Consider the following 23,161-nt stretch of genomic DNA (forward strand, 5'->3'; position numbering starts at 1 on the left):
AACAAGCCCAACTTCCCCAGCCCTCACAGGACAAGTGCTTCAGCCCCCATCATTTCAGTAGGCTCTCCTAAACTCACTTCAGTCTGTCAATGACATTCCAGTATTGAGGATTTCAAAATTCAGCTGAGTATGCTAGATATGGTCTAAGAAATGGGAAGTAAAGGATGACAATCACTTCCCTTCATCTACCAGCAATTCTTCTGTTCACAAGAACAAGTACAACCCACGATGCTCTTGCTTTCAGGGCACGTTGCTGTCTCTTGATCATGACCACTACCCTCTGAATCTGATCATACAAACAGTTTTTTTTTTCCCCCCAGCTAGTTGTCCATCCATCCCATAAAAACCTCACTTGGATACACTGATATTGTCAGAGACAGCATGAAAAAACTTGCCATATTCAAAGTAGCACCTCGTGCTTTCTCATCGTGTGCAAATTCAGACTCATGGCCACAGTTATGCTGATAAAAATGCACAGGAGGACACAGTTTATTCCCTTTTGTAGACATATATACCTTTAAATCAACTTTGTATCAAGAGAGCAGGTTTAACAACACTAATCAGAGCAGTACCACTTACGGGCTTAGGTAAGGCCAGAGAAAATATGGATGGATTTTGAGAGGATTTTGAGATGTGACAAAATAGGGATCCTATACATTAACTCAGAAGAGGCACACCAGATAAGATCCAGCAAGGGTTAATTTTGTGGGAGAACTAAACAAACAGGCATAAGTTACTGACAGGTAGAAGAAAGCTGAGTCAGAAAGTAAAACACAAAAATTATAGAAAGGATCACTAATCTCCTTCTTAAAATGGAACAATTGGCTGTGGGAGATCTGACAGCAGAGTAGCAAAGGAAAACTCTAATGAAGATGAGATTATACTGGCTTTTTCAGGTGAAGGCTAACATCACCATGACTTTGAAAGTGTTTTCCTAAATTTTGCTTTTAAAAACTGATCAGACAACACTTTAAAACTGTTCCAAAAGTACCAAAATACAAAACAGCAGGAAGAATCTGGGTTTTCAAACATTTTCATGTGCTGTTTAGTTCCGTGCAAATCTACTGCTGGTTGTGTTAGGATGGACTATGACGCACTTTCTATCTAACCTAGTCTCCTAAATATTAGAATTAATATTACCTCAGATTCTTATTCTGGAGAACAATCACTTTCAATCTCCTGCTGCTCTCTGCTAGTGCATTACTGCATATGGCAGTCATGCTGAGCCAAGAACAGCCAACACTCTCTATAATTGTCTGTGTCCTGAGCAAAGCAACATGATCTGACATGAGAAAGAAAGGAAGCACACAGACACTGAAGTCACTAAGCACAGTGATCCCCTCAGACACAAGATTTCATCAGGAGTTACTTCAGCTACTAAAGCATTAATTCACCTTGCTGATGAGATGTCTGAAACAGTTTTTTTTCACTCATTTACACAGCCCAAGCATAGCATTCACCAGGTTCAGCTGAATCCAGGAAGATCCAATATTTATGCAAATCTAGAGATCAAGTCCCTTCTCCAATCAGAAAACTAATGCACAATTAAAGGTTGCAAAAAATTCCATTGAACCAATGAACACACCTCCTTCTTATAGCAACTATCTCAGAAGCAAGAAATAATTCCATTTCCTTAGTCTCTTCAACAGAGACCACTGTTTCCTTGCCTGTATCCCAAACCATACTCTTTCTGTCATGCAATTTTATGGACTTTTTAACACCTAATGAGCTCGAAACAGCAGTCCTTGAACTCAGGATTAATTTCTTCCTTACTCAGCTCAGAGCAACAGCCAGTGCAATACACGAGGCCAGATCTGGGACAAAATCAGTATGTTACCATAAAGATGAAGACTATATTATAACCATGTAATTTTGCATGAACAGGCCAAATAAATGTTTCACAGTTCATTTAGTTCTGGCACTTCATTACGACTTAATATGGTACTTTGCAACATTTTTAGCACATCCAGTTTTATGACTAAGCACAGTTTCCAAAGTTTTGCAAGGTTTTCCCTAAAAGCAGGGAAGAATAATCAGAATTCCACTACACAGTATGCTGCTAATGGGTCATCTTCAAGGTCCTAAAGATGCTCACAAAAAGCAAGAAAGTGTTTTCCTTTCTTAGCTTTACCAGCAAACAATGAAAGAGGACGCTTGTCCAGAGAACTCAGCAAATATTCATGAGAAACTTTCCCTTCACTAAATAAATTTCCCTTCACTAAAAAGGGTGGTCAGGCATTGGAAGAAGTTGTCCAGGAAAGTCTGGAATCATCACCCTTTTAAGTGCTCAAGAAATGTGTGGATGCAGCACTTAGGTACATGATGAACGTGGCAGTATTTGTTGATCTTGATAAAAATCTTTGCAAAACCAATCTTCACAATTCCGTGACTCTATGAAATGCCAAGTCCTGACACAGGGTCTTCTGCTGTCCAAGCAGGAAATGCAAAGCAACTATGGCATGAAAGGGCACCATGTTCTTTTGAGCACAGGCCCTTTTTCCTATCCCTGTGTGTTCCTTCCCTAGCCTTGCTGCAGTCAGCCTTCAAGATTTTTGTTCAAGCTTTACTGTTCTTCTCCAGTCTGAAACACTTTCACCATTAAGCCTCTTATTACATCCTGACAGAGTTAATCAGAACTTTTGTCACCAGTCTAAGTTTCTTTGGTGCTCCTGGAAAATATTCCTTAGGAAAAGCTTGACTTGCTATTCAATATAACTGAAAACAGGATCTTGTAGCACAGGGTATGGGAAACGCTAATGTAATGCAGAAAAATCTCAGCGTTAGTTTCCACCAGTTTTGATAGTGGAATATGCACACACCAACATGCAAATATGATCAGCAAAGTACAGATTATAATGCAGATGTATTGGCCAAGGTGTGCCATTGGTAATATTTTTACTGTTTTCCCATTAACATAGTTCTCCCCTTCCCACCCCCCCCACTCCCTCTGTCCACCTTCCCCGTCCTTTCACTACCCCAATTCATCAGATTTAGGCTGCACAAATTTTTGTTCTTTGGTGCCCTCTATGGGAATGATTTCTGCAATAGAAAGTTGCCAGGAAAAAACGAGACTTCTCCCTCACATAAGAGCAAGCAAAAGGCAGTCCAAATCAAGTACATTTGGAAGTGGAACTTCTGAATTGCTAATGACTTTAATCCACCCATCCATAGGGTCCATGTTACAGGTGTCTGCAGCTACTGCTTTTGCAGCAGTTGACTTCCTGTAAGAGCTTCTGATTCTTCCTCAAGACAGCAAAAAGTTTCCTGAAAAACATTTTAGGGTTTGGTTTTTTTTTTAAATCAAATCTACAAAAGTCAAGGTCAGCAAGTATTCAGTCTCATCTTTTGCCTAAGACCACAGCACAAACATAACCAGTTGATCAGGTAAGTATTTTAAGTATTTTAAGACTTTAAATTAAACTTACATTACAAAGCATGCATTAAACATCTGATTTCAGAAGGCCAGAAGCTAGCCAGAAAGGCTAGCTTTAGAGACAGACAGGAGTGTAGTTTTAAAGGCTGAGATATTTTTTTTTCCCCTCACAATATACAAATTACAGAGTACCCAGCTTCCAAATACACCAATTTGTCTCATTGTGACATATCTTCATCCATAGTACTTGGAAGACTTTTTAAACACTTCTTAAATTTGGAAACTTCTTATGAATACTGTGTGCCACATCCACTTGTTTCCTGAACACCTTCAGGAATAGTGACCTCCTCCCTGTGTAGTCTACTCCAATGCTTAACAACCCTTTCAGTGAAGAAATCTTTCCTGATGCCCAATCTGAACTTTCGGTGACACAACTTCAGGCTATGTCCTTTCATCCTGTCATTGGCTGCCTGGGAGAAAACAACAACCCCCATCTGGCTACTGCCCTGGCAAGGGCAGTTGCAGAAAGTGATAAGGTCACTCCTGAGCCTCATTTTCTCTATGTTTAACACTCCCAGATCCCTCGGGCATTCCTCATATGACTTACTCTCTAGACTCTTCTTCCCCAGCTTCACTGTCCTTCTCTGTACTCACTCCAGCATCTCCATGTCTTTCTTGAAGTGAGGGGCCCAGATCTGGACACAGAACTCGAGGTGCTGCCTCACCAGTGCTTGTATGGATATAGGCCCAGATTCACTCATTAAGCTTTATGACAGCTAACTAACTAACCATAGTCTCCTGAGCAGAAAACACAGCAGAGCACATTGGTAGAGTCCTGGAATTGTAAAATTACCACGGAATTTACTGCCTCCAGAACAGAGAGCACCACAAGCTCAACATGCCTGTGTTTGAGCATCCATCCTGTGCTGGCTGTTCCTCTTTCATGGACCATGTGCTCAAGACACATAGACTGCTGACTGCAACTGCCAAGTGTGCCCCAAGGAAGGACCAGCACCCACCAGGACCCCATCAGCAGAATCTCTCTATGAGAAAGTGCTTAGAAGGACTGGAGAGCAAGAGACAGGGACAAGCCAGGTGAATGAAAGCAGGAGCAGCTGTCACAAAAGTGATACACATGGTTTTGTTTGCTTTAGTCAGTGATAGACGTAGGGAAGAAAAGGGGTAGCTGGGTTTCATTGAAAGGTTTGGGGTCACTTGCACTGCATAAAGGCATTTGTGGTTGTGGCAATCCATCTGCAATGCTTAGTTGACTTAAGCAACTTCAGGGAGAAAATCTGAAAGAAAGAGATGTGACCAAACACAAAGCATTCACAGAAGATCAAAAACAATTTTAAGATTAGATCATGTCTCCCCTCTGTTAGATAAAGGGGAGACAGGATAAAAATATTCAAAAATGTAAAAGGTATCCACAAATAGAAAAGAATAAATTACTTATATCGAGAAGATGAAATAAAGAACTTACAATATCAGTAAGAAATCTGAAGCTTCTACAAAGAAGCAGCTGTCTAACAGATAAAGAAAGCATTGGAACTGACTACTGAAGAAGCTGTAGAAATGTCAATGTCAGGCATTTTTTGGAACAAAAATCAGGATTCATTTAGATACAGTGGATTCTGTGAATAGAAGGGACTAAACAAGAACAAAAAAAAATCAGTTACATGAAAAGGATAAAATATGCCCAGGAGTTTGGGGAGAAAAAAAAGGAAGTCAGCAGAAAGCCTAGCAAAAACAAATTCTGGGACAACTGGCTCCTACACCATTTTATGCCTTATTTTCCATCATTTCCACAATTAATTTTTAAACTCAACAAACAAGTCAGAAGGAAATACACTTTCACAAGATCTGAATTTAGCTCACCTTGCCTACTGCCCCTTTCAACCAAAAGCTTTATAGGAAATAAAAGTGAGGGAAAATGAATCTAAACCCATAACTGCTTCCATATGGCAGCATTACTCACTTGTTTCACATTTTCTGCCAAGAACACAACATAAACGCCACAAAATCCCAGCTGTGTTATCACTAGGAAAAAGTCCACAATACACCTGAGGAAGAAAAAACAAACATACGTTATACTTAAGATCCAAAAAATTATCCCATTGCTACCTAATTGCAATTACTGCTCCTTTTTAGAGTAGTCAGAAAGTTAGACTCAAATGCCACGTTAATCTCACAAGCAGTGCAGTGCAGGTTCCTCCTCTGTCAAAAAGGGGGGTGATCATTGAAAGAACACTGTGGCTCAGACTGTTTTTGAAAAAAGCCATACACAACGGTGGCCTGAAGACAGACTGTAATGAACCTCTGCTACAGTCAAGCACAGAGCAGAGATCTGCCCCAGAAAATGGATTTGCTGCAGCACAGAGTCTCTGGAGACCAAATTGGTCATTTGAGGCTTATAACTCTTCGGTGCAATAGAAAATTGTCATTATATATCAGAACAAACCAATTTTCCCTCTAATTGAGCTCTACTCCATTCCTATGAAGTCATCACAACACATCTTAAAACACTAGCTCACTAGCAAGATGCTGCATCCTTGAAAGTAACAGGAATATAAAAAATTCTTCCACAAGTGAGGCAAAAAAACATTTTAAATTAATGCTGAACAACATATCTGTTTCATATTCCCAATTTCATTACTGTGCAGTCATACCACAAACTCTACAAACAGCAACAGATGGCAAAGAAAAAATAATGTGTTTTTTGCAAAAGGACAAAATATTTAACAGACACAACAAGCCATTTGTATCTTCATGCCATTATTGCAAAAATAGCAAATATTTCTCCATTATTTGTATGTTACATTTAAGTAGGAACCAAGGAATTGCTTTGTTTCCTCTTAGAATACATACATTAAAGTAATTAACATTTGCAGTGTCAACCTGAAACGCACAGAAATGTTGGGAAAAGAGAATGAAAACTTAAACTACTTCACTGCATTAGACAACACAGAATGCATTTCTGGTTATAACACATCTCTTCCTATATTACTAAACAGAATTATTTTTCTTCAGAGCTGCTGTAGAACAGAAAATTGAAATGTCTAATAGAGTCAGACATCTTCCCATCTCACCACTATCAGCTGGCAGCAGGAAATAACACTGCATAAAAGCATTTTTAAGGAAGGTAAAAACCAAGTAAAATGGAAATCTCCTGATCATTCCAAGTGTAGCCATTAACTTTTAAAAATAAATTTACTCAACTAAATTCTAGTTCAAACTTACCGGCCCCAAGAAGCTCGTTTCTGAAGTGCAGTCAGGGGCCCCGCTTCCATTGCACAGCTAACTGTATCACTGTATCCCAGGGAGGACTTCTTCATCCTGAAATCAAAAAGTGAAGAAAAAACAGTCACCAGAAACCATGAGGACCTAGAAGCCTACTCTGAAAATACTGTTAGTCTTCTATGATTATAATAAGTTGTCACCTGTGGCAACACTTGCTGAATTTCAGAGGTATGGTTTGGGCTTCTTTACCCCAGGAAGGGCTATTTAGCATCCTACAAACATGTGAAACACAGTGCTGCTTCCTCCCAGTTCAACAGTATTAAAAGAGTTTCTCACAAAACAAGGGGTTTTTTTTATAAACTACTCCAAAATCATATTATTATTATATGAGCTAAAGAAATCAATCTCAAATCTAAAAGTCACAAAGAACTTAAACAGAATTCAACTCCTGTTACACAAGCAGTTAATTACAATTGAATCAATGACCTTATTTTGCTCATCAACTTTAAAGACCATTCAAAACTACAAAGGAAAAATTCAGGAATGACAGGGTCTATTCACAGTAGGATATCATATTAATCTGATAAAATAAGATTTTCCAACTATAGGGACATGAATAGTTTTGTGATTCTACTCAGTTCAAAAGTTCATTACACTTTGAAGCATGAGACCCTCCCACTGCTTCTCTGTAACACTTGACAGTACAATAAAAATGTTTAATGAAAGTCATTATTAATCAAAATACTCTGTCAGTCAAATCTGAGTAACTGCTTCCCTGCAGTACTGCATGTCTCATTTGGAGGAATATTTAATATTTATCTGCTCAATAGCATCATTTTAATACATTCTTTTAGCACTACAACTTCAAAGAATCAAGCTGTCACAATTCAGACAGAGTTCACATACAATCATGAAAGACATTAACAGCATTTCTTAGTTTATCTTTTACTCCTATAAAGTACTTATAAACTGGGTATTCATAAATTATTTACATTTTTCAAAGCTATGAAGACTCAGAAGCTCTATGAATATAACGAAGGACTAAAAATAAGCAATTAAAACTGCCATGAGAAAGACCTGATTATCTGCCAGCAGGGAAGAAGGCACTGGGCAACACAAGTCAAACCAACCTCATTTTGTGTATGAGCAGAGAACAAATATGCTTTTCATTGTGTTGCACAAAGCATAGCTATCATTACTAGGAGCACACTAAGAATTTGAGAAGATTCTAAACTGACAGAAGAAACTGCTACAGCACCAGAGTATTTTGTAGTCCAAAAATCACAAACAGAAAAGAGGAATTAAAAAAAAATACTTAAACTCAGCAACTGAATGAGTAGTTCCACATTTACCTCTGACATAGACAGTGGCTGCAACGTACCAAGATGTGCATACAGTGAACAGATACAAATCCTATGAACACAAGGCTGATTGGTCCAACCTGGTATGGGGAAAAAAATGGAACAACATGGGAGATACAGAAATTTTCATGAAAATATGCTGGGGAAAAATCTTTACATGAAAAAATTTCACACTGTAGCAAACAAATTAATAATTTAAAAATTTTCCCTCTCAGGTGGGTGTTGCTGCTGATGTTGCATGTCACCCCTCAGTTTCAATTCACTACTTTAAGAGAAGGCTATTCAGGGGTGATCAAGCCATAAGTATCAAAGGAGTACTTCACTCCTCTAACTGCTCCACTTGCCAAAAAAGTTTGTCAAGAAAGAAGACTGCATAGACTGCACAATTCAGTGGTTTGAACCACCTGAAAGTGGCAAAAAAAGTTACAGATAATTATAAAATTAAATAATTTGCTTCACAATAGAAGCTTGACGAGAAGTTTTCACAGAAAGAACTTGCCTTACACACATGGAACTTACACTCTCAAATTGAACAACCTGTACTATGGAATTACAGGATTATTTAGTCGTAAGGTGAAAATTTCATTTGATTAAATTTATCCTGCTCTAGGAAATGCACTGTTTGCTACCAGGTATAAACAATCTGGGCTATACTCTGTTTCTGCAGAAACACTAGATTGATTTAACAAGCTGATGCTTCATCCTAAGATATAGAATCTGTCTCTAGAGAAATCTGTAAAAAGATAACACAACCCCACAGGAACAATACCCATGAGATATCACAGGAGTCTCAGTAAATCAAAGTATCTCTTTTTTTCTGACAAACTTTCTGTTTGGACCAGAAAAATACTTTGGCTAAGCAAAAATGCAACTCATGCAATGAAGTCCTCAGGGTGAAGTAGTAAATTTCTTTAAAACAATAAAATCTTAATCTTCAGTACTGATTTCCTCAAATTAAAGAGAAGAAACAACACAACTCTATTAAGACAGCAGTGACAAATAAGTATTGAGATTTTAGTTTTTCAGGACATATATCTGTAAATCTTTCTAGGTGATTATTCTAGTCTATGAAAAAAGAATTCTTACCACAATGCCAGCATTTTTTATTGCAAGCGGAAGACCAAGAAGCCCAGTTCCAATGTTTCCCTTGAGGAGGTGAGTCAGTGTTTGTATAAACCTGGGGATAAAATGTCACATTAGAAGTACACATAGATGGGGTAGAGGGCAAAACCAAAACCTCACCCTTTGTCTATAATGAAGCGATACATTTCAAGTTTCAACTTACAATTTACAGTGGTCCACCTATTTTAAAATAAGTGCAGCACATTCAAATAATACTTTTATTTATCCTTACATGTGAGCATCCTCAAACAGAACACACAAGTCTGATCGTCAGTTCTTTACTCCAGCTTGTGAAATGTTAATTTCTCAGCAATTTCATAGTTATTTGCCTCAGAGTCAAAATTACCAAGTTGTATCAATGTTATTTTAAAAACTATAACATTCAAAACAATCATCAGTTGCCAATCACAATTCTGTCAGCCAAAGCTTTATCCAAAGGGAAAAAGAAAACCCCAAAACATTTACAAGCTTTTCTACCTGTATTTTCAAAACAGGTTATGTCCACTCTCTCAAAATCTTTTTCAAATGGTGCTTGGACTTTGAGAAACCTCATCACTTTACAAATAGGAACCCTGAAATATTTTACAGCCAGTACATTGTTAGCTTCAAAATGGGCTGCTTTTTGGAAGAATTATGCCAAGTCCTCAAGTATAACCACAAAACTGTTCTGACCCCTTCAGAGTTCAGAAACCTGCTCATAAGAAGCAAGTCAGAGGAAAGAAATTTGAACAAGGTGATACTTAGGATTAACACATACGTAATGCCTTCTTCATTATCAAGCTGGTAGTGTGTCTTAACTGGCAGGAGAGTGTTTTCATGCTCCTCATCTGAGATACCATCTGAGTCTTCCTCATCAATTAAAGGCTTCATTACTTCCATGCCTGTACAACAGAGTTAACACTACATTAGTATTAGTAACAAGCTTACAGTTCAGAAGACATGATTTAAACTTCCCATGCCATGAGGTTTTAACATGCTCCTAACTGCAAAGATGATTTAAGAAGATATATAGAGCGCAAGTTTGCACAGGATATTCTCTCTTTTTAAAGTGGCACACCATCTCATTATTATTATTATTATGGCCAAACACTACAGTTTTTCATTTAAAAAATCAACTTTCTATCATGAAAATGTCACTGGTTTAAATCACTTCGCAAGCTAGACAGAAAAGCAAGACAGAAAAGTCATCCATCATTACAAAAGGGTGAGATTCGTCTTAACTACTGGTAGCCACTTCAGAATTAAACACTAAGTCTGCACTCAGAGAGGTAAGACAGATACCACAGAAACTATCTCCACATTGAAGAAAAAACCAAAACACAGGAATCAAGCTGCATGCTTTGAAAGCTGCAATTTCATGACCCTTTTAAACTGGCATAAAATTCCAGCTAAGTAACAGCACCAAGTAACAGCAAGCAGTCAGCAGTGAACAAAATTGCCTTTCAGGCAAAACTAACAGCTTATACCAGTTTAATGTTGAGGAAATTATAACCATTTTAAATTACTACAGTTAAGCAGAGCAAATCCTGCCAAGAGCAAAAAGATTATTTACCCTACACTTGCCTACCACAGCATCCATTCATAAAATATGTTGAATAAGTCTCAACTTCCATAACTTTCACCAAAAAAAAAAAAAAAAAAAAAAAAAAAATCCCTGTGATGTTAGCATTTTGTATTAAAAATAAAAAAACAAACCACACCACATTTACATTTACATTACAAAGCAGCCATTGCATGTCAGGGTTTTGGTAGTGATGGGGCTACAGGAGTGGCTTCAGTGAGAAGCTGCTGGAAGCTTCCCTCATGTTAACAGAGCCAATGCCAGGATAGATCTTCTGCAGGACAAGTCCAAGCCCATCAGCTATGGTGGCAGCACCTCTGCAATAATATAGTTAAGAAAGGAAAAAAAAACTGCAAAGCAACTAGAGTTGGAGAGTAGACTGAGAATATGCAACAGCCCTGCAGACCCCAAGGTCAGTGCAGAAGGAGGAGCAGGAGGTGCTCCAGGCACCAGAGCTGAGATTCCCCTGCAGCCCCTGGTGCAGCCCATGGTGAGGCAGCTGTGCCCCTGCAGCCCATGGAGGAGCACAGTGGAGCAGCTGGATGCCCAGAGAAGGCTGTGACCTCAAGGGAAGCCCACACCGGAGCAGATTTCCTGGCAGAGGACCTGTGGCCCCCATGGAGAGAAGCGTCTAAGTTTGGAGCAGGTTTGCTGGCACACTTGTGACCCCATGGGGACCCACACTGGAGCAGTTTCTGGAAGACTTTCTCCCATTGGAGGGGAACACAGAAACATGTTCCACACTGAAATATGGAAAGAGGGTAAGGAATCCTCCCATTGAGGAGAAAGGAGCAGAAGAAACGATGTAGTGAACTGACTGTAGTCCCCATTCCCCATCTCCTGGCACCACTGGAGGGAAGGAAGTAGAGAAATTGTGAGTGAAGTTGTACCTGGGAAGAATGGAGATGGGTAGAAGGTTTTTTTAGATTAATTCTTATTTCTCATTAGTCTGATATGATTTGTCTGATAAGAAAATCAGTTAATTTACCCAAGTTGAGCCTGTTTTGCCCGTGACTGTAATTGGCAAGTGATCTCTCCCTGTCCTTTGCTCAACCCACACATTAGCATTTTGTTATATTTTCTCCAGCTAAGGAAGGGAGTGATAGAGCAGCTTTTGTGGACACCCAGAATCCAGCCAGGATCAACCCACCACAATCATTAAACAAATCATGAAGGTTTTTATGAAGCCTTGGAGAAGTCTAAGCCACCAGGAGGTTACTGAAGCCAATCAGCGCTTCTAAAGAAAAACTGTAGAACAAGGTAAAAACCCCACAAAGCAGAAGGCAGCTTGTCCAAGTAATTAAAATTAAATCATATAGCTCAAACTCTCCTGAAAACACCAAAGAGCTGTCAAAATTTCATGTCTGAAAAGTTGAAAGCCAGTAATGAAAGCATTTGACAGAAGCAAAGACGCCCAGTCAAGAACAAAAATCAAGAGGTCAGACACTCAACCAGAAAGTACACTCTAAAGCAAATTTATACTCAGTGATATTCTAATTATACAAGTCAGGATGGACTTCACCACATTTCTCTACATGGCACATAATCTATGAATTGATCAAAAGAAGGATCACCAAAGTTCCTTCCCCCTGCTCTCACAGCATTGTGCTGACTAGTTCTTGAGAATGCCACGACCATCCTCCCCCTCAGCTCTGAGTCCCTGCCAGGCTCATCTGATACACAAAGACCTGCATACTCTAGTTCTGGAGTAAAAGTTTGCCTCCTCAGGGATCAGAGGGAGCAGGAAGTTTTACCCAGTGAGCAATTGATTAGGTTGATTTTCATTCTTTAACGTATTCATTCTAAACTAATAATCTGAAGGAACAAGCCAAACTACAAGCGTGCAAGTCTGTGATCACATGAAATTCAATAATATATAAAAGAAATAATAATTAAATTAATTTTCCAGTTTTGTCTCCATCACATTTTGTAGGATGCTCTTCACAATGCTAAACAATAATGACAACATGCAGCAAGTAAGGTTCTTATTTAGCAGTAGCAAGGGACCAGCATGACCCATAGGACCAACAGCTTTGGTGAGTGTCAGCAACTGCTCAGTCAATGGAGAAAAGTAAAATTTTCTTCTGTCGGTGCAACCTGAGACAGGAACGTCTGGCACATATATACATCTGCACTGTTTACCATCCAGCCAGATGACACACAGAAGACTGAAATTTATTTAGACATCCCATTTTACTTTCTTTCCCAATTTCCTGACCCATCTTCTGATCACAAAGGTAGTCCTTTAAGAATAGATTTAGACATACCCAAGCATTCTCCTCATCTTCCAAGTAATAAAAAATTTTCCTAACACAAGCTATTTTTCTTCTGAAAAGTCATTTCCCCATGCTTAAAGCCATCTAGTCATTTCAGGGTTATTATTATCACTGTCCCACTGTCCTTCTTTTCCTCATCATTCCTCCTTCATCCCATGACTGCTGTACAGTTTTGGCCTGAATATGTGAACCCATTAACAGTAATGGTACTGAGACATTAATGAGAGATTTGGGTCATGTGACTTTCTAAGCATGGGTTTTCATCTGATAACAGATCTCTACTGCTGGAATACTGTGGCTGTGCCCCACAGTCCATACCCACAGTGACATCCAGGTTTGTGTAACATCCACATTTAATGGGTCCAAACTTGTAGTCTAGAGCACATAAGACAAAATAAGCTTGAGCTTTCTCTACGTGGATCTAGCTTGAAATTAATTATTCTGACACATCCACAGTCACTGCCAGAAAACTGTCACTGAATATACAGATTTACTTTGATTCCTTCCTACAAAGGTCCAGTATGTGGAATTTAAATACAATCTCAAACTGTAGCACAAGAAAAGCATATGCCTTTCATACTTGAATCAGAAATGAAGCTGTCTGGCTGCTCTCACAAAGCACATGGTGCAGAGCACACTTCAACCAACATTAGATCCATGCTTCACCAAACTGTCCTGGCTGCATCCGAGCACACTATTTGGTCAAAGACCCAAATTTCAATCACTAACTAGCCCGCAGTTACAAAGTGAGATTAAATCTCTAGTGTGAAAATTGTTACAACTACTATTTCCAATATTTTATCTTCATGTGTACTTTTCTATCCCCTAGAATTTGACAGCATCTTGCCAACACTTACTGACAAAGAAACTTTGACATACTGACAAAGAAACTTTTGAACTTTTACTAAATTTACTTAATTCTCAAGATTTTCAAGCACACTGAAGAAATCCTCTGGTTCAAAAGTTCAGCAAAGAAATTAATTTTCACCAAGAACTTTAGTTAATTTTTCTATATTGCTCAAGCAATTAACACTTCCAAATTTAACTGAACTACTCAGCACCACAGGGGATAAAACTGATCTCCATCATATTCATTTTATGGAAGAAACAGTGACAAAAGAATGAAGCAGTTTGCCAGGCGGGCATAAAAGAGATAGTAAAAATAAAAGCCAACTACAATCTTCTGCTGTTCTTTTGGAGAAGGTCACACCCCAGACAAATTTGTGTCTAAAACCCCATTTCCAAATCTAATTTAACAATACGGTCTGGTTTTTATTTGCTTGGGGTTTTTTCCCTTCAGGTTTTTGAAGTCAGTGTCAGCAAACAGAATTAACTGGATTTGACATACAAGCATATAAAGATTTGGGGGATAGGATATAGCACACCATTGTTTGCATGAGCTGGTTTTTTTCCAAGGGACAGGGAACACGCAGGTCTTGTTGGAGCAACACTTCACCCGTATATTAAGTGCTCAGCAAGAAGCAGTAGGCAAAAGAGGTCTTGTACATCACTGCTCAGTCAGCTTCTACAGAAGAACATGCCCACAGGGCCAGAAACACTGCCCAAGAGTCACAAACTGTGAAATGTGTTTATTAAATAAAGGGTGACCCAGTGCCTCTGTAATTGGGGATAAAGATTCAATTTAGCAAGCAGCTGTTTTGACTGTTCCATAAAAGAGAAAATCAGCACCACATCATCTTTACATTAGCCTAAAATGCTAATTATGCTAATATTTTCCCATAAGCTATGGAAAGTCACATTCATGATCCTGGGGCATAACCAGAGCTTCTGTCACCAACCAGGGCTGGCTGCTCTTATGGGACAAAGTTAGTGGCTGAATCTATGAAGAAGCAGACACATTCAAGGCGTCTTCACTGCAGTGTTAACACAGAAGAAGCATTTATATCTGGCAGCAACCACATCTGTGACAACAGGAGAGGCTCAGTGTCCCCAGCAACTACATTCAGTTCACAGATGATCAGTGTATTACCTCCTTGCTGAGGAGAGGCATTTCAATTCAGCGTTCAGAACCAAGGCTCTCAAGACAAATTTAATTACAAAGAAAACATTGTCACTAATTATTTTCCAAGTAATGCTCAGTTACTCCCTCAACCACAGAAGGAAATGCCTGTTTAGGTATTTAGGTACTTTAGCCTACAAATAACCCTCCCAGCACTTCTGCAGTATTGACTGTACAGTACAGCTTTGTCTACAAAGTACACATGATCGGCTACATTACTCAGTCACATGCTTCTACCACCTCCAAAGAAATTACAGAGCAAGACAAAGTGACTATGAATGGTACTGCTAGAGGCATGCTGGCCCAGACGGATAAACCTTTGTAAATTTTCCTAGCTCAAGGGGAAAATAACAGATAATCCCATTAAACCATACACAAGCCAGCTCCCCTTTTTATTTTCCACTACAGCTACTCCTGTTGAATGTAAGAGACATAAAAACAAACAAATAAAACCCTCAAACTAAAATGCATTTTTTGGCTTGAAAATTAAAAAGCTCATCTAGTTTAAAAATTCCTATTGAAGACTAATAATTACATTTTCCAAGATAGTCAAAGTGAGCATCAGCTTTTGTTGTGTTTGTTTGTCAAGAGCTCCAAGCTATACTTCGTGCAATTATTTGAATCCCTTTTTATTTCTCTTTGGAAAATAAAACTCAGGTCATTTATGTCTCTCCATTAGAGACTGTAACTTAATAAAACAGATGTATTCAGTTTTGTGGTAGAATATATTAATCTTGAGAATGGTTATTTCTAAGCAAATGTTGAAAGTCAATAACACCCCTCAAAAGCAGGAGGAACTGTTTGCTTTTGCATTGTAACTCTCAGATCCAGAAGGCTCATAAAATGGGATACTGGAGTTATTAAACAAAGTGCACACAGGTCTGCATAGCTATTACACACCTTCAGAGGAACAATTTTACCCCAACCCACAATGGATCATTTATTTGGACAGGCACTAGTCTTAAATAATCCACTATCCCTTCTAAACCAAGCCACACATTTCTACAATTAACACATTCTTAAGTGACAATGCATTGGCAAGACTTCAGTTTTATTAAGTATTCAATAGCACTGAACCATGCAAAAAATTCTATGGGTTCTGACAGAAAAACTGTCGGATGTGTGAACTTCTTGGGGGGGAAGCTCTAACATTTCTTTCAGCAACCTTTCCTCCAAAGTGACAATCTCTCGATGCAAGACGGATCAGCCTTGGAAACAATAAAATTTGAAGCATGTCTTCCAAGTCCTATCATTGCCACTGGACAGGACAAAATCTGCACATTTCCGGCAGGTAGAACAAGGATGAATGGGGCACTGGAGCATCTCTCTTATGAAGAAAGTCTGAGAGAGTAGAGCCTGTTAAGCCTCAAGAAGAGACAGCGGAGAGGGGACCTCATTAATATATGTAAGTATTTAAAGTGGGGTGCCAAGAGGACGGAGCCAGGCTCTGCTCAGTGGTGCCAACTACCAGGACTCGAGACAACAGACAGAAACTGATGCCCAGGAAGTTTCACCTGAACACGAGGAAGAGCTTCTTTACACTGTGTGGTGACCGTGCACTGGAACAGGCGGCCCAGAGAGGCTGTGCAGGGTCCCTGTCCGGAGACGCTCCAGAGCCATCTGTACTCAGCCCTGTGCCACGAGCTCTGGGATGGCCCTGCCTCAGCAGGGAGGCTGGGCCACATGAACCCACTGTGCTCCCTTCCAGCCTGACCCATTCTGTCATTCTGTAAACACAGCCAGAGATGAGATTTTCCAGGTGTCCAGCCCAGCCCCAACTATACTTTAAAACTAAACCTGCTATGTGCTAACTCGTCCATCCACGGGCAGAAAAACTATGAGATGAACATCTACGTGCCCTCACCAATTAGATTTAAAGGTGGAAAGACTAATATACAGTAAATGCAATAAATACAATGCCGCTAATATACGAACACATACACGCCCCAGGAAACCCCAACCCAGTCTTCCACGGCAGATAAATGCATCACCTAACGATGCAAAGAGAACATATTTCCATTAACTTCTATGGAGGCCGTGACCTCACCAAGAAACCGAGCGTCAGGTGCGACTGACGGCCCGGGCAGCGGCCGCTGCCGCCCCGCAGAGCCCCCGCCTGCGCTGCCCTCAGCCCACCCGGCCCCGGCGCGGCGCAAACACGGCAACACAGCGCCCACCCCCACCGCAGGTGGGATGGTTCATCCCACCCGCCTCGGTGCGCCGAGAGCCGCAGCGCATCCCCGGCGGGCCGAACCATCTCTCCTGAAGCGGAGGGGGGTAACGGCTGGCCGGCCGGTCCCGGCGCTCACAACCCCTCCTCTCCGCCCCGCAGCCAGCCGCCATCCCGCTGCCCCTCGGCAGCTCCCGCCGCCACCAGCCTGCACGGCTCGGGTCGCCTCACCCAGCTCGTCCCTGCCCGCGCCGGCCATCGCCCCGCCGGGCTCCGCTCGCCCTTCCGCCGATGTGGAGCCGGCCGGCGCGGCGCATGCGCCCCGCGGGAGCGAACCATAGAGGGCGGCGGGCAGGCGGGCCCAGCGCGGGCTGAGGGAGGCGGTGCCGGCCTCTGGTGCGCGCCCGGCGCCTTCTGCAGCGTCCTGCCCCCGCAGCAGCGTCCTGCCCCCGCAGCAGCACCTGCCCGTGGAGTGGTGCAGTATCTCAACTCCAAGGCACCCATAAGGAACTTCAGCGCCCTGCTCCATGTAAACGAAACCTAAAACTAGACCATGTGACTAAGAGCACTGTCCAGACGCTCCTTGAACCATGGCACCATCACCCTCTAGTTATGATGCTCCTTGGCTTTGCTGCCGCCCCAGCTGTGGTGGCCCCATAGAGCGCTGCCCCTCGGCAGGGCAGGTGAGCCCGGCTTTGGATGGGGCACTGCAAGCTTTGAGCCAAAATTAATCAGCAAAGACTGCAAACAAGGCTGAGTGTGAAGAGTTCAGCAGAACTTGATCACTTGAACGCTTGGAGATTAACCACTAATATTACCACTCCACCTTAACCTAACTTTTATGCTAGTTGCTCCCAGAATAACCTGCCAGTATTTCTTCATCAGAACTACCTATATCTACGGCTGATTTGACTTTAAGTAATAAAGTTTCCAGCTTCTGCTTTCCTAAAACAACTTTTTTTTTAATGGAGAATATAGGATAAAGTAATTTGGGTTTTTTTCTATGCAAGAGAAATGCAATCTTCTGAAGCTTCTCATAAACTTCAGTCATCTTCAACATACATCATTAATTAGTTTATCTATGATGCAGAATTTCCAGTGGGGAAAGCATCCATTTTCAATTGCCAAATTTATGTGTTTTCCAAATACTCCTCTAAACTTTCATTTATTTATTTTAGACATTTATTTAGGAAGAGGATTCTCAGTGGGCAGCCCATGACTGCAGGTTATTGATTTAAGGAACTGACTCAGTAATTACAATATTTATGTCAAGCATTTATGCAATATTCTACTTTGTTTCTAACAATGCCAAACTTTGTTCAAGAAAACATATAACTAACAGATCTTCAGAAGGTGTATTGAGTGTTCATTCCCTTTGTCATTGCATCTCAGGACTTGACTCACAGTAAGTCCTATGTAGACATTGAAGAGATATTAAGGATATGATACATCTTTATTTCACATCCTACCCAATGGAAATCTTTTTGCTTCTACTCCTTGCTGCTACTTGCATAAAAATTCTTTCTTCTGGGAGCAGGTTTTTTTTATGCTTAGAGAGATTTTTCTAATATGCTCCAGAAGTTACATCTAGCAGTGGTGATCAATGAATATTCAAAAACACATGAGAAATACTAAAATGTGATAGAAATTAATGATTTTGTAATCTGCATTTTGTTTCTGTTTGGTAAGAATAGAAGGATTTGCTTTAATGCACACGTCTAGTTAAATTCTAGGCATCCATCCAACAAAACAAAATTACTTCAAATTATGTAGATATTGCAGACACCAAACACTTGTTTACCATAAGTTTCAGGTTCTGAATCGCATATACAGCTTCTCTCTCAGAAATCATGGATTCTGTTGGTTCAGAACAAGACCAGATGGATTACAATATCCAGCTTCTTCGGTTTTCAATTTTTTTTAATTAAAAGCTAACCATGAAATCTTTAAGGGCCGTTTTTGGTAATTTTTTTTTTTTTTTGGTCTGCATAAGCACCCCTTGTTAGTTCTATCTAAACACAAATTATACTTTGGCTGAGTTTCCACTCTTTTTTAAGGAAAAAATGCAAGAACCAATTAAATATACAGAAATACTGTTTTCAATATGCAGTCTATCCACACAGATGCCAGCTGGCTTTAGCTTTGGGGCTGCTCAAGTCTTGAGGGACTTCCATTTCTTCATGGAATCTTCTTTTTGCAATGCTTTATATTTGGCTTCCAGACCATCCACTGACAACAAGTCCCATAATTTAATTATGCATTGTACAAAAAAATGTGCCTTTTGAGCCTGCTACCTGATATTCATCTGATAACCCCTAGTCTTGCAATATAAAAATAATTATTGCATTTACCTTCTCTAAGTCATTCTTGATGGAACACTGCCATACTCTCTCTCCTGTCTCTTTTCCAGGCTGAAGAGTCCTAATCTATTTAAACCTCCCTTCATAGAGATGCCATTCCATCTTTTCATAATTTCTGTTGGCTTCTTCTATGAGTTTTAGATCTCCCACGTTCAATTGCAGTTGAGGACGCCAGAACTGCAGCCATACAAAGCCACTAAAACCCTTCTGCCTACATCCCAGGGGTTTTAACTCCTGCTTTTTGAATAATTTGTATTTTAACTTTTACTCAGGTACTACTTTTCAAGGTGATTATTTTGCATGATATTTTAATGAGCCATTGGTAGGCCTCAATTACGTTGCCATCCATCTGTCTCTAGACTATAATTCTATCTGATTGGCAAATGATTGACATTCCTCTAAGATTTATATCACTGGTTGATATCTAAGTGCACATTTTGAAATCACCTTGAATATCAATATGGCAGCTACATTTCATAAGATCCTGGATAGCAAATTGCTCATCTGTGTATCAAAAACCAATACTTCTGTTAATTCATCACTGAGCATCATGGAATCAAACTGAAAGAGGGATGTTTAGGCTACACTTACAGAAGAAATTATTTACTGGCAAGGTGATAAGGCACTGGAACAGACTGCCCAGGGAAACTGGGGTTGTCCCATCCCTAGAAGTGTTCACAGATAAGTGGGATGGGGTTTTGAGCAATGTGGTTCAATGAATTACTTCCTGCACATGGAAGGGGTGTTCACAGAATCATCGAATATTCTGAGTTGGAAGGGACCTGTCAGGTTCGAGTCCTGGCTCTACACAAGACATCCCAAGAGTCACATCTGAGAGCCCGAGAGCACTATCCAAATGTTCCTTGAACTCTGTCTGTCAGGCTGGTGCTGTGACCACTTCCCTGGGGAACCTGTTCCAGTGCTCAGCCACCATCTGGGTGAAGATCCTTTTCCTAATATTATCCACCCTAAACCTCCCCTGACCCAGCATCATGCCAGGTTGCAACTTTGAGGTCCCTTCCAACCCAAGCCATTCTATGATTCTATGGTTCTATGATTATGCAATCTGAAAACATGTATCTCTTTATCTCTTTTCATTTCCTTATTTACAAGTGTGAGCTTTCTTTCACAGCATTTCCTTATGATCAGTATGCTGGTCTGTAATAGCCTATTTCCAAGGGTTCTTATTTTCCTTTTTTTCTTGGTACAAAAATTGATCACTGAACATCTTAAATTGTGGTAAAAACTCAGTATCTTAATGCAGCTTTAAAAAATTGCAGTTGACAGAAGGAGACCCTTAAGCTTTTAGAAGGCCTTGGTTTGATGTATATCAAATAGGGAAGTGTTTTGTAGTATCTTGATATGAACTTTGATGCGATGACCTCCTTTCTTTGCTGTGAAAAAATTTTGGTAGGAGGTCCACATGTTGATTTCCATTGTATTGCCTAGAATCAAATAATGGCTGAGGTTAGAAGGGATCTTTGAAAATTATCTGGTCCAACCACCCTGGCAAAGTATGGCCACACAGCATCTTTTAAATATTTTTGCAAAGCGAGACTCCACAATGTCTCTGAAGAGTCTGTGCCAGTGCCTGGTCACCCTCACATGAGAAAAGTGTTTCCTGATACTCAGAGAAAGCCTCCTCTGTTTCAGTTTGTGCCTATTGCCTCTGGTCCTGGCACTGAATGTCACTTCAAAAAGCCTGGCTCCATCCTCTTTTCAGCTTCCCTTGTTATTTGTAGACACTGACAGGATCCCTCTGAGCCTTCTCTTCTCCCAGCTGAACAGTCCCAGCTCTTTCAGTCTTTTCTCATGGAAGAGATGCTCCACTCCCTTCATTCTTGTGGCCCTTGGTTGGATTCCCTCCAATCTGTCTACATCTCTCTTGCACTGAGGAGCCCGACATTGAACACAGCACTGCAGGTGAGGCCACACTGGTGCTGAGCAGCGGGGAAAGACTGGTCACTCCCCTTGCCATGGTGTCAGTACTTTTCCCAGTACAGCCCAGGATGCCACTGGCCACCTTTGCATCAAGAGTTCCCTGGTAGTTCCCATTCAGCTCGGTGTGCCTCTGCTCCTCTCTTGCCAAGCTGCTTTCCAGCTGGGTGGCCCCCAGCATCCACTGGTGCCTGTAGCTGTTCATGAGGTGTGTGGCTGAAGATGGCAGACATGTTGTCAATGTCACCAGTGAAGAACACAGAACATAAAAGGCCCATTGTGTTCAACAAATACGCTTCAAACTTCAAAACTGCTGCTGATAAGTTTGATTGCTACAGCTGTAACACAGAAATGTTAGATGGCCCCCACTGGAATCTATAAAACATAGCTGTTTAGTAACAAAATGTTAAAAGCTTGGGGTGTATTGACTCTCTCTAAGCTTTGATGAAGAATAAATATGATTACAGAAGATACTGCAGCTGTCAAAAGTGCTGGTGGTGGTTCATACTTCAAATAGAAATTATCAGCACATTTAAAATACCAGAAACATTTGAGAAAGCTGCGAGGATTTTTCCTCAACATGAATCATTATCATGTCAGTAAAGTAAAATATTCTATCTGTCACTTAATGAAAATAAAATATTTTTATTTGCATATAGATCTGTATGTGCTGGGACTTATCACTCAAGCATTGCCAACATCAAGGTTTGCTTTTGTTGTTTAATTTGGTAAGCTGCCAGTGTCAACTTACTTTCAGTACAGTTCAAAGTCGAAGTACAGAATCCCTTCAATAAGTGGGTCACTTGAGAAAATGTCACAAATGTTCAGATATTTGTGAATCTTTGTCAGCTCTTATTTATCTTTAAATAAAAAAACAGATGTACTGCATGATAAATATACGAAGTTGCACTAAAGGAGATCATATGATAATTTTGGGCAGTGCCTCAGATTCACAACACTTTTCCATATTATCCTGCTAACTTCATATATCCTACAATCTGAAAAATAGTGCTTGAATTCTGAGGGTGTCCAAGAAATACAACACTCCATATACTCTCTAGCATTTGCACAGACCTACCTTGATGCTTATGAAATTAGGTAGATGTCTGTTATTCTGCACATGACCAGAAACACTGTCAAATCTTGACAGTTGTGTCTTGTCCTGGAGTATTCAGTAAGGAAAGGGTCAGGGAGGCCTTTGATCATGGCCCTGCTCTGGACTTCTAACCAGGTTTCTCCAAGACTATGTCCCAGGATTGTCAGGGAACAGTCCTCTTGAAGTCAGGTCCCAAAATGCACTGTGGACAAGAATGTACAAAATCTGTCTTCCTCCATTTCCACAGTCCCCCCACAGTATTCCAGCAGGCTTTACACCTTCAAACAGCTCACATGTCCTCCTGTAATGTTTATAGGGTATTTAGTATACTCTCAAGAACTGAAAAACAGATGACAGGAGAGGGGAGAAGAACTGTTGTGGTATAAGACAAACCATTCCTGTTTTTAAAATTCTACTATTCACAGTTTTTCACAGCTGGATATAATCCATCGGCATAGGTCTCTTGGTGCCCATAGCTGTAATATCTCAATATGTCATGGCCCACCAGCAGAGCCCTAAGGTAGCTGTCAGCCACCCTCCCACTCCTATGATTCACATCAGCTTTGGGAATTTGTACCGCCCATGGCACAAAGCATTACTCCCAAGTCTGCTCTAATTCATGGGAAAACTCCAGAGAACTACAG

General features: G+C 40.4%; 1 protein-coding gene and 1 long non-coding RNA gene across 10 annotated transcripts in view; both read right to left on the reverse strand.

Annotated features, from left to right (window-relative positions):
- The window catches only part of SLC36A4 (solute carrier family 36 member 4), an 83,579-nt gene extending 66,123 nt beyond the window's left edge, over positions 1-17,456 (reverse strand). The window contains exons 1-6 of one of the 4 annotated variants that reach the window (XM_014877538.2): positions 17,355-17,456; positions 9,854-9,977; positions 9,061-9,151; positions 7,966-8,054; positions 6,614-6,709; positions 5,352-5,436 (exon numbers count right to left, since the gene is read on the reverse strand). In XM_014877538.2, coding sequence (XP_014733024.2) covers positions 5,352-5,436; positions 6,614-6,709; positions 7,966-8,054; positions 9,061-9,151; positions 9,854-9,977; positions 17,355-17,382 — 513 coding nt within the window. In that variant the 5' untranslated portion in view covers positions 17,383-17,456. Of the gene's footprint in view, positions 1-5,351; positions 5,437-6,613; positions 6,710-7,965; positions 8,055-9,060; positions 9,152-9,853; positions 9,978-10,805; positions 16,445-16,467; positions 17,029-17,354 lie in introns of those variants that run through there. The other 3 variants (XM_088159371.1, XM_014877540.2, XM_088159372.1) reach the window with 3 other exon arrangements.
- Positions 17,457-18,258: 802 nt separating this feature from the next.
- The window catches only part of LOC148224735 (uncharacterized), a 68,021-nt gene continuing 63,118 nt past the window's right edge, over positions 18,259-23,161 (reverse strand). For 4 of the 6 annotated variants that reach the window (XR_015801325.1, XR_015801321.1, XR_015801320.1 and 1 more), the window contains exon 4: positions 18,259-22,856. This is a non-coding gene — a long non-coding RNA (uncharacterized LOC148224735). The remainder of the gene's footprint in view (positions 22,857-23,161) is intronic. The other 2 variants (XR_015801323.1, XR_015801324.1) reach the window with 2 other exon arrangements.

The sequence above is a fragment of the Sturnus vulgaris genome, chromosome 2, assembly GCF_052056855.1.
Source record: "Sturnus vulgaris isolate bStuVul1 chromosome 2, bStuVul1.hap1, whole genome shotgun sequence".
NCBI classification, from domain to species: Eukaryota; Metazoa; Chordata; class Aves; order Passeriformes; family Sturnidae; genus Sturnus; species Sturnus vulgaris.